At 45.3% G+C, this 11,918-nt stretch overlaps 1 protein-coding gene across 1 annotated transcript; it reads left to right on the top strand.

The window, feature by feature from the left end:
• Positions 1-4,318: 4,318 nt before the first annotated feature.
• Positions 4,319-11,203, top strand: LOC125722466 (uncharacterized). Its single transcript, XM_048998628.1, has 2 exons — positions 4,319-4,511; positions 4,660-11,203. Exon 2 carries the CDS (start codon positions 4,846-4,848, stop codon positions 10,684-10,686), a length of 5,841 nt encoding a protein of 1,946 aa, XP_048854585.1. The 5' UTR covers positions 4,319-4,511; positions 4,660-4,845; the 3' UTR covers positions 10,687-11,203.
• Positions 11,204-11,918: the final 715 nt, after the last annotated feature.

The raw sequence follows: 11,918 nt of genomic DNA, 5'->3' as shown, positions 1-11,918 counted from the left end.
TCCGGCCCTGCTGGCCCTCCCAGACCCTCTGGTCCTGTGTTTTGGCGGAGTTCAGCCTCACCTGGAAAGGACCCTAGGAGGGTCCCCAGCCCCGAATCTTCACCTGGCTTCCCTGGATGCCCCATGTTATTCCTTTTTGTGCCTCAGTGTTTGTCTTGTTGCTCTGTCCCACCTGTATCTCTCCTTGTCTTCTGCATCCTGTGCCCCTGTTCTTGATGTCCTGCAACTGCTCTTATGTCTGGTGTTGCTGTCTGTCTAGTGATCTGTCTAGTCTTGTCTGGTCTTGTCCTGTCTACCATCTGTTCTGTCATCCCCTGTCTAGTCCAGAGTCTAGTCTGGTTCCATCCCTGTTGTCTAACCCCCTTGGACTTCATGGCCGGAGCGCATGCTTTTGGTGGGTTGGGGGGGGGGGGGGGGGTACTGTCACATTAAGCAATGCCATTCTTATCCAATATGCTTGTCCATTTATGTGTCAACGCATGTTCTGACCATCCATGCTCTCTGCCTCCCCACATTTCCAGGTGCTGCCCAGGGGGGGGGGGGCACCATCTCAGCTGAAGTCTTGGTTCTGTCCCATGGAGGGGTGACACTGCGAATTGGACCTGCTAACTGTGTCATCCTGGGTGCAGCCTTGAGTGTCACCCTACACAGGCCAGTGTGGAGAACAGGCTTATTGACAGACTTTAATCACACCTCACACCTGGCCTTTAGCAAGCAGCTCCACTCTTTTCTGTTCTCAGTAATATTAGTCTGCCGGGGGGGTTGGGCAGCCAGTTGTCCATGTGCTCCCAGAGGTCTTTTTTTCTCCTTACTAGGGGTTTTTTGGTTCCTCTCCTCCGTTGTCATCTGGCTTTCTTTATTTAATATCTTTCTTTCCTTTTTCCCGTTGTATATTACTGTCTTTAATGATGTTGTAATGTATGACTACACATCTATGTAAAGTGCCTTGGGACGACTCTGTGAGGCACTATATAAAAATGTAATTAAATGTCCCGCCTCCTCCCTGACGTGGCTCTAACAGGCCATGTTTGCTGCTTGTTGGTCTCACGTCTCGTTCCAGCCCTCGTGTTAAACACTCCCAGCTGTCTCCAGTCTCTTCCATCATTAGTCCTCCATTTAAGTGCTTCCTGGTCCTGTGTTCCCCAGTTCGATCACTGATGTTGTGCCTTACGTGTTGCCGGTTCCATAGCCTCCCATCCTGATGCCAGTAAGTCCCTGTTTGTTGTCTGAGAAACACCTGCTGCACGAGTCTTTCACCCCGGTGACCACGACACCAACCACCAGTGATGTCTGTGGAGCCCAGAAATACCAGCCTAGCTGCACTAGTGCCCAGGCAGCACCTTGACAGCGGCATGTTTGCATTGTTATATTGCGTTGTTTTGCATTGTTAAATGGCGCTCCAGCTCCCTTCAGGACTTCAGACCAGCTGCTCTCACTTCACACCTCCAGGCTTGTGGGTGTGGTTCCCACTCCTGGTTCTGCATATACAGCTTGCATGTTCTCCCCGTGTTCCTGTGGGTTTCCTCAGGTTTCCTCATGCTGTCCAAGATCATGCAGTTTGGTGAATTAGTGTCTCTTGATTGTCCTCAGCATGTGAGTGAGTGTTTGCCCTGTGATGGACTGGCATCCCATCCAGGGTGTCTCTGCCTTGTGCCCTGTGCTTCCTGTGATGTGTGTGTCCCATAACCCTGTACTGCAGTTATTGGAATTTGTTGGATACTTTTTTGATATATGATCTTTCTGTTCCTGGGGATGGCTGAAGCTGGTCCATTAACTTTTGGCTTAAATATAAGAGTAGTGTTCAATTTTCATTATTAGAGTATGGAATTATTTTGGATGATTAAAATGATCACTCTGAACTTGACTGTCCTTCCTAACATAAATACACTCCCTGCACAAACACACAGAAAGAAAAGGAAGAGATGACATATATTTTCATGAATATTGTATATAGAATAATGTAAAAAAACAAATCTGTGCATTGACAGCACTTGTCAAAGCTTGTTCTGTCTAATCCTGACACAGTCTGTCTATAACTGCACATCCCTGCATGTTTCACCTGAAACCACATGATCCCAAACGTGATTCTAAACCGACACAGAAATTCATTCTCAGTAGATCTGCTCTCTTATACCTTCATACCTAATTTCTATCTACTGCACAAAATCAAAGAGTAGGATTATAGTTTGTTTACAGAAAAACAATGTCAGTAACTGTTATTCTCATAAAAGATAAATAAATGTTCGCTTTGGGTACAGTTTGTATAATGTACTATTTTGTTCATAAACTGCAGCTCCACTGTTTGCCCAGTCTGCTCTTCTCAGTCTGGTCTCAGTCCAAAACCACACCTGCTGCAGTCTGAGAAGCAGGAAGTTCCTCCCACTGTCACACACAGACGACTGTGAGAGAAAACGAGACTGAATCCTATCAGTGTGCGTGGTAAAATGGCAGAAGCCAGAGTTGCAGTGGATGTAAATGAGTTAAGTTGTGCAATCTGTCTAGATCTACTAAAGGATCCAGTAACTATTCCCTGTGGACACAGTTACTGTATGAGCTGCACAAAGAGCTGCTGGGATCAGGAAGATCATGCTGGAGTTTACAGCTGCCCCCAGTGCAGACAGACCTTCATACCCAGACCTGTTCTGGGCAGAAACACCATGCTGGCTGAAGTGGTGGAGAAACTGAAGAAGACTGGACTACAAGCAGCTGCTCCTGCTGACCAGTATGCTAGACCTGGAGATGTGGCGTGTGACGTCTGCACTGGGAGAAAACACAAAGCTGTCAAGTCCTGCCTGGTGTGTCTGGCCTCCTACTGTGAAACTGACCTGCAGCTTCACAATAAACTCCACCATGCAAAACAGCACAAGCTCATTGATGCCATCGGCCATCTGAAGGACAAGGTCTGTTCCCACCATGACAAACCCCTGGAGGTCTACTGCCGTACCGACCAGCAGTGTATCTGTTATCTCTGTACGATGGATGAACACAGAGGCCATGATACAGTCTCAGCTGCTACAGGAAGGGCGGAGATACAGGTCAGGCTAATTTAAAAGAATTTCCCCTTTCTATCTAAAAGAATTTCCCCAAAGGGATCAGTGAAAGTATCAATTATTGTTATTATCTAAAAGTTAATTTTAAATAAATGGATTTTGTCTTAACACTTGTTAGTGTAATTGCTACGAAACACTCAGATCAAGTCTGGTTCGGTAAAGTTGTCATGACCTACTTGTCCGGTCTTACTAGCGGGGTTACTAGCTTGTCGGATTTAAGGTAGACTGGACAAAACGTAAGTAAAGGAATATGAAGTCCATTTAAACTGTGGTACCTTACATCCGACAAGTTACCCCGAGAAGCCAGTAACCCTTCATAGTACAGAAGAACTCACTAGAGCCACAGTACAGTAAGGCCGTGCCCGCCGAAGATGTTTGTACAGGACGCCATGACACTCAAAATAAAATAATAAGTATATCAAAAAATATAAATAAAATGATAAATATTTCAATAATGTATCCTTTTATTTTTAAATAATTTCATAAAATTTCATAAATTTCATTAAATTATATTTCATAATAACACTTGTCTTCTATGTATAATTTTTAAATTTTACAATTTATTGTTTCGTAATAATGTTGCGATTTTCATTAGACAATCATTATTATAAAATATTATTTTCACAATAAAGTTTAACTTTTCACATTATCCACATGCATATTTATACTGCATCAGGAGGTGTTTTGCAGGATTGGCACTGCAGCCACCGGATAAAACTCACACTGTTCCACTGGGACTGGTGTGGTGCTGAGGTGTCACCCACTGCACGGCTGCACTCAGGTTCTCATCCCTGAGGTGGTTCGTCGTGTGGTGGGTGCGGTAAGGCACTGTACTCAGTGTGTGCTCCTTACCTCCGTACCTTACCTTACCTTACCTTACCTTACCTTACCTCCGTACCTTACCTTACCTTACCTTACCTTACCTTACCTTACCTTACCTTACCTACATCAACACAGTACAAATGTACATGTTATAAAAGGTCTTTCGGTACTAAGATGTACGTAGATTAATACTTTTCTATTCAAGGTTAAAGGGCTCAGCCTTTAATGCATTGTGTTGGTTGCCATAGGATAATATTTTGGCTTTCAATGATAACCAGTGAAGCTCAAAATTTATGAAAATATTAACAAAGAGGTTCATTGTTTTGTTTGATATGCTGAATTATGTCTGACTTGGAACAAATGAAGTAAAAGTAGTCAGGGCTGGAGTGGGACTGAATATCTAACCAGGAATTCAAGCCCCCGGACAGCCCAATATAAAACTACTGTATTGGAACTGTTGGTATGGTTATTTCTCCAGGCCTATAGGGGGCGCAGGTTTGCACAGTTTGCTATGTTGAGCCAATTAGTTACTAGAAGAAGTGTGATAGGAAGTGTTGCTCATGGGTGAAGCAACACATGGTGTGTTTCTTCCGATCCAAAGCCATCCACTCCGTTAAATCCCTTTGAGTGGCAATATGAGTAAGTTTATTAATTATATTTACTTTTAAGACAAGGTATATGACATTTTTTGAAGTGATTTGGAAACGTTTGATGTGTTTTATATGTCCACATAAGTTCAACCAAAGCTAATGTTTATGTGACATTGCTGTATTCTGTATCATTTCAGTTTCACACTTTTTTGCATTAAATCCTGTCCAAATACAACACGTGCCTGTTCCTTGGAGGAAGTGATGCAAGAGAGAGTTTAGCTGGCTGTGAATCTCAATATAGGACACTGGGTCACATTGGGTGCAACAGTACAGTGAAATCATAGCACTCTGCGAGGGACGTCGAGTGACAGCTCTACTCTAACATGGAGAAATCAGAGGCTGAAGGTCAAAACGACGAGGAAACAAGGTCCACTCGCTCAAGAAGGTCCTCAAAGTCTTCAGGAAGACTGACTGTTAGATCATCTGCAGCATGTTCAAGCAGGTCATCAGCATCAACCCGAGCCAGTATGGCAGCAGCGCGGGCTCAAGCAGAAGCTCAAGCAGCAAAAGCCAGATTAGCTTACGCTGAGAAGGAGATGAACATTAAAGTAGAAAAGGCCCGCCTAGAAGCAACTCTAGATGTAATCAACCTCCAAAAGGAAGCGGATGCAGCCTTGGCCAAAGCAGAGGTAATGGAGTCAGCAGCAGCTCAATTTGACAAAGCTGAATCAGGGGAAGAGTGGCCATTGTCACCTCTACAAGTAACCCCAGAACAAAAAGTGAGTGAATACATAAATAAATACAGCCACACTGACCTGACTCCAGACATTACATCCCACCATGACGACAGTAAATATCAGATTGAACAATCAAAACAATCAGTAATGTACACACCTCTTTACCCTAAACAAGAACCAGTGCAGTACTCATTCACGCCACAAGATGGAGCAGAGAGACGACTACAAAGAGACGTAAGTCCGCAGACTCTCCACGATGCATTACAACAGCAGCACGGATTAAGCTCAAATAATAATGCAGACACCATAGCAAGTGACCTCGCCAGATTCTTAGCCAAGAGTCAGCTAATAACTGGAGGGCTGTCTAAATTTGACGACAAGCCAGAAAATTACCTTAGTTGGAAGGCCACATTTCAGAGCACCATTAGGGACCTTTGTCTAACAGCCACTGAAGAAATCAACCTACTCATTAAGTGGCTAGGCCCAGAGTCTTCTGAACATGCCAAGAGATTAAAAGCAGTCAACATAAAGCATCCACCTGCCGGTCTGAACATGATATGGTTGAGACTAGAGGAATGTTACGGCTCACCAGAAGCAATAGAAAACTCCCTGTTTGCCCGAATACGAGACTTTCCAAAGCTCTCCAGCAAAGAACCACACAAGCTTCGCGACCTATCAGATCTGCTGTGTGAACTCCAAGCTGCAAAGCTAGATGGTTATTTGCCTGGTTTAAGTTACCTCGACACAGCTAGGGGAGTACATCCCATTGTGGAGAAGCTGCCCTTCCATCTTCAAGAGAAGTGGACAATGGTAGGGTCAAAGTTTAAAGAAGACCACAATGTTAGCTTCCCACCATTCTCATTCTTTGTTGAATTTGTGAAACGTCAAGCAAAAGCAAGGAATGATCCAAGCTTCACCACACCTTTCAACACAACTCTTTCCTATGTCAGCCACATGTCCAGCTACAGAAAAGAAAAACCGTTAAGCAACCACAACCAAAGGTCATCAGTTACAGTGCACAAGACGGACATATCATCAGAGGGATCAAAATCAAAAAAAGCAGACGAAGACATTGAAAGACAGTGCCCCATACATCACAAACCCCACCCACTCAAAAGATGCAGGGGCTTTAGAGCTATGCTGCTTGAACAGAGGAAGAGGTTCCTCAGAGACAATAGCATTTGCTATCGCTGCCTTGCTTCCACCGGCCACCAAGCCAAAGACTGTACAGTCACGATTAAGTGTGAAGAGTGTAATAGTGAGAAACACTTGGCAGCTCTTCATCCTGCCCCAACACTGCAAATGCCCAAGCCTCCTTCATCTCCTGAAGTTCACGGCGGGGAGCAAGCAAATCCACAAGACCCGGATGTTACTGCCACATGTACAGAGGTATGTGGAAATGAAACCACAGGGAGATCCTGTTCTAAGGTTTGCTTAGTACAAGTCTATCCCAAAGGTCAGCGAGACAACGCCAGAAGGATGTATGCAATAATTGACGATCAAAGCAACCAGTCACTTGCAAAGACAGAGTTTTTTGACATATTTAACATACAAACCACACCTGAACCATACATGCTGAAAACCTGTAGTGGTGTAACACACACGACTGGTAGAAGAGCATTTGGCTACATGGTTGAGTCATTAGATGGAAAAATGGTTTTCCCTCTCCCCACGCTCGTAGAGTGCAATGCCATCCCTAACAACAGGGAAGAGGTACCAACTGCAGAAGCTGCTTTACACCACCCACACCTGAAAGCAATAGCTGCTGAAATACCACCTCTCGACCCAAGTGCAGACATTCTGTTGCTGATAGGACGCAACCTTCTGAGAGTTCACAAAGTGAGGGAGCAAATCAACGGCAGAGATAATGACCCGTTTGCACAGAAGCTTGACCTGGGCTGGGTTATCATTGGAGATGTGTGTCTTGGCAATGCCCACAAGCCAAGTAAAGTGAATGTTCTGAAAACCTATGTATTGGACAATGGACGCCCAAGCTATCTCTCTCCCTGTGACAGTCACCTTAGTGTAAAGGAGGACTTCAGTCTGAGCCAAACCAAACCCATCTCCAGTCAACTGCCATCTGCTCACTCACACCAAAGGTCCACAGCTGAGAATTTGGGAGACTCTGTGTTTTGTCACACCAGTAATGACAACCACCTTGCTCATTCAGCTGAAGATGTAATCTTTTTGAAAAAGATGGCAGGCTTCTTTAAGGACAATACAAACAGCTGGGTTGCACCACTCCCGTTCCGAACCCCCAGACGCAAACTCCCGGATAACCGGTCCTACGCCTACCAACGGCTCATGTCGTTACGATGTACGCTCGACAAGAAACCAGAAATGAAAACACATTTTGTGGAATTCATGCAGAAAATGCTAGATAACCAACACGCAGAACTCGCACCACCTCCCAATAAAGACAAAGAGTACTGGTATCTCCCGATATTTGGCGTGTACCATCCTCAAAAGCCAGGGAAGATACGTGTGGTGTTTGATTCGAGTGCGCAGTTTGATGGAGTGTCCCTCAATGAAGTGTTGCTGTCCGGCCCGGACCTGAACAACACGCTTATGGGTGTGCTGCTTCGCTTCAGGAAAGAACCCGTCGCAGTCACAGCTGACATCGAACATATGTTCTACTGTTTTGTAGTCCAAGAAGATCACAGAGACTACCTTCGCTTTCTTTGGTACAAAGACAACGACCTTGGCAAAGACGTAGTAGACTACAGAATGAGGGTGCATGTTTTTGGTAACAGTCCTTCCCCGGCAGTGGCAATTTACGGGCTGAGATTGGCAGCAAGGGAAGCAGAAAGTGAGTACGGAACTGACGCCCGAGACTTCGTAGAGCACAACTTCTATGTCGATGACGCATTAAAGTCTTTCCCAACTGCAGCTGAGGCTGTTGATGTCCTACAGAGAACTCAGAAAATGCTTGCCCTCTCAAATCTACGTCTCCACAAGATTGCTTCCAATAAAGTGGAAGTGGTGAGTGCTTTCCCCCCTGAGGATAGGGCCAAAGATATCAAAGATCTCGATTTAACAACAGATGAGCTTCCAGTCCAGCGCAGCTTAGGGGTAAGTTGGAACCCCACAACAGACACGTTCACATTCCATGTTCCACAAGAGCAAAAACCCTTCACTCGCCGGGGCGTACTCTCAACAGTGAACAGCTTGTTTGACCCTCTTGGTTTGCTTGCACCCGTAACCATCAAAGGAAGACTTCTTCTCAGAGAGCTCTCCAGTAGCAACCTTGAGTGGGACAGTTCCTTACCCCAAGACATGTACGATGGCTGGAGAAGGTGGCATGACTCGCTACGAAGTCTCACAAATCTGCACATTCCCCGCCCCTACGTCACGTTCTCCATCTCACAAGCCACCTTCATTGAACTTTGTGTGTTCTCAGACGCTTCGGTGAAAGCCATCGCTGCGGTAGCTTACCTGAAGGTCACACATGAAGACAGGCACAGTGAGGTTGGATTTGTTATGGGTAAGGCCAAACTAGCTCCTGTACCAGAACCGACCATTCCTCGATTAGAGCTGTGCGCTGCAGTGCTTGCTGTGGAGATGTCAGAGCTTCTCACAGTAGAACTAAACGCAAAGATTGACAAGACAACATTCTACACTGACAGTAAAGTGGTGTTAGGATACATTAACAATCAAAGCAGAAGATTCCATGTATATGTGAACAATCGTGTACAGAGAATCAAGCAGTCTTCCCTACCAGATCAATGGAGATACGTCCCATCAGAGCACAATCCTGCTGATCACGGCTCTCGGTCTGTACCAGCAGAAAAACTCTCTGGTACTTCATGGTTGTACAGCCCAGCACTTCTTCTCAATCACGAGACTCTCTCCCCAGAAAAGGGTCCATATGAACTTGTCGATCCAGAGTCGGACATTGAAATTCGACATAAAGTCAATGTACTTGTGACCACAACTGCTCCAGGTGCCTTGGGTTCATCACGCTTTGAAAGATTCTCAAAATGGACTTCCCTTGTCCAAGCGGTGGCCTACCTTCGCCACATCTCTCACAGTTTCAAGTATAAAGATGGTGATGTCTGTAGCGGCTGGCATCTTTGTAAGGCTAGTCTCACAGATGGAGCGTTATCTGAAGCAGAGCACACGATCATCAGGTGTGTCCAGCGTGAAGTCTATGCAGAAGAAATAAAATGCATCATGGCAAAACGAGACTTGCCTCGCAACAGTGCTCTTCACAAACTCCATCCCATCATCGATGGCCAAAACTTACTGCGAGTAGGAGGTCGACTTGCAGAGTCTGGCTTGCCGAGTCATCAAGCTAACCCTCTTCTGATACCAGGGAAGCATCACATTGCAACACTGCTCATTCGACATCACCATGAAGCCACCCAGCACCAAGGAAGACACTTCACTGAAGGGGCTGTGAGAGCAAGTGGCTTATGGGTAGTTGGTTCTAAGAGGTCTATCAGCAGTGTAATCCACAAATGTGTCACCTGCAGAAAGCTTCGAGGTAGAACAGAGCAGCAAATCATGTCTGACTTACCTGCCGAACGTCTTCAGACGGACCCCCCGTTCTCTTATGTTGGCCTCGATGTATTTGGACCGTGGGAGGTTTCAACACGCCGCACCAAAGGTGGTCAAGCAAACAGTAAGAGATGGGCAGTCTTGTTCACTTGCATGTCTACACGGGCTGTTCATATTGAAGTGATTGAAACTCTCAGCTCTTCCAGTTTCATCAATGCTCTTCGCAGGTTCTTTGCGATCAGAGGCCCGGCTAAGCAGTTGAGGTCAGATTGCGGAACCAATTTTATTGGTGCCTCCAAGGACCTAAAGTTGTATTCCCCAAAGCCTGGTGAGACAAGTGTGGATGACTACCTACGCAAGCAGAGGTGTTCCTGGGTGTTTAATGCGCCTCACTCCTCTCACATGGGTGGCGCCTGGGAGCGTATGATAGGCATCTCACGACGCATCCTAGACTCGATGCTCCTACAAGCAGGAAACCCTACACTAACTCACGAGGTCCTGACAACGTTAATGGCGGAAGTCACGGCTATTATCAACGCAAGGCCCTTGGTACCCGTTTCCTCGGATCCAGACGCTCCCTTAATCCTGACCCCTTCAGCTCTGCTCACCCAGAAGGTCGATCCGATCCCAACTCCACCTGTGGATTTTACCAAGGCCGACATATATACACGTCAGTGGAAGAGAGTTCAAGCCCTTGCCGACACATTCTGGGCCAGGTGGCAGAGGGAGTACCTTCACATGCTCCAAGGTCGTCAGAAATGGCAGCGCAGCAGACCAAACTTGAAGGAAGGAGATGTTGTTCTTCTGAAGGACAAGCAACTAAAAAGAAATGAGTGGCCTATGGGTGTCATCGTGAAGACACTTCCAAGCAGAGATGGAGTTGTCAGAAAGATGGAAGTGAAGGTGACACGTGACAAGATTGCGAAGATATTCTGTAGACCCATTTCGGACTGTATCCTTCTTCTGAGAGATTGGTCTAACATCTAATCTAAATAGTGGCATACTTAAAATAATGCCAGGCGGGGAGTGTATTGGAACTGTTGGTATGGTTATTTCTCCAGGCCTATAGGGGGCGCAGGTTTGCACAGTTTGCTATGTTGAGCCAATTAGTTACTAGAAGAAGTGTGATAGGAAGTGTTGCTCATGGGTGAAGCAACACATGGTGTGTTTCTTCCGATCCAAAGCCATCCACTCCGTTAAATCCCTTTGAGTGGCAATATGAGTAAGTTTATTAATTATATTTACTTTTAAGACAAGGTATATGACATTTTTTGAAGTGATTTGGAAACGTTTGATGTGTTTTATATGTCCACATAAGTTCAACCAAAGCTAATGTTTATGTGACATTGCTGTATTCTGTATCATTTCAGTTTCACACTTTTTTGCATTAAATCCTGTCCAAATACAACACGTGCCTGTTCCTTGGAGGAAGTGATGCAAGAGAGAGTTTAGCTGGCTGTGAATCTCAATATAGGACACTGGGTCACATTGGGTGCAACAGTACAACTACATAAACAATTACACTGTTATTATATGTTTCTATTCACACATCCATTTGCTTGGCTACTGAACACACATTCTTACCTACATGCTTTAATTTTACCTTCATGTCATTTTTACCGGCACATTTCACTAATATTAATAACGTGTGGAGCAGCTTTGACATAAATAATGAAGCTTCGTCTCAGTGCCTGTCCTTGTGTCTCTTCCCCGTGTGGCCAGCAGCCATCGCTGTCCATCCCCTTTGTCCTCTCATCGTCTTTGGCCCTAGTGTGTTCTTCCTTTTCCCCACATGGCTGCATTTGACACAATGGGATGAGTGTGTGACACAGAGGCTGGGACCAGCTGGTTATGGGTTTGAGGCAGGTCAGTAACCAACCTCACCTCTTTCATTTAATTATTGGTTTTCAATTCTTCCCAGTGTTTGTTAGTTCTCTGTTCTGCTTGTGAAGCTTGTGCCTTGTTTTATTATGTTCCACATGTTTCTGTACTTTCTAAGTATTGAATTCCTTGTGTGTGTTTCTTGCTTTCAGTGTTTGTGGGAGTTTCCCTAGTCTTGTGTTCATTAATATAAGTTACTGCACTTGTTGCCTGTTTTCCCTGCACTGTTGTTATTGGTTAATTGTCTCACATCTGTCTATGTTATTTCGCTACAGCAGCCTGAGCATTAGATTGGCTACAGAAACCTGCAATGCAGGTTGTGTGTCTGACACAGACAA

The sequence above is a fragment of the Brienomyrus brachyistius genome, unplaced genomic scaffold (assembly GCF_023856365.1).
Source record: "Brienomyrus brachyistius isolate T26 unplaced genomic scaffold, BBRACH_0.4 scaffold39, whole genome shotgun sequence".
Classification (NCBI taxonomy): domain Eukaryota; kingdom Metazoa; phylum Chordata; class Actinopteri; order Osteoglossiformes; family Mormyridae; genus Brienomyrus; species Brienomyrus brachyistius.
Note: the sequence above shows the minus strand (reverse complement) of the source record. Positions and strands in the feature narration are given on the sequence as shown.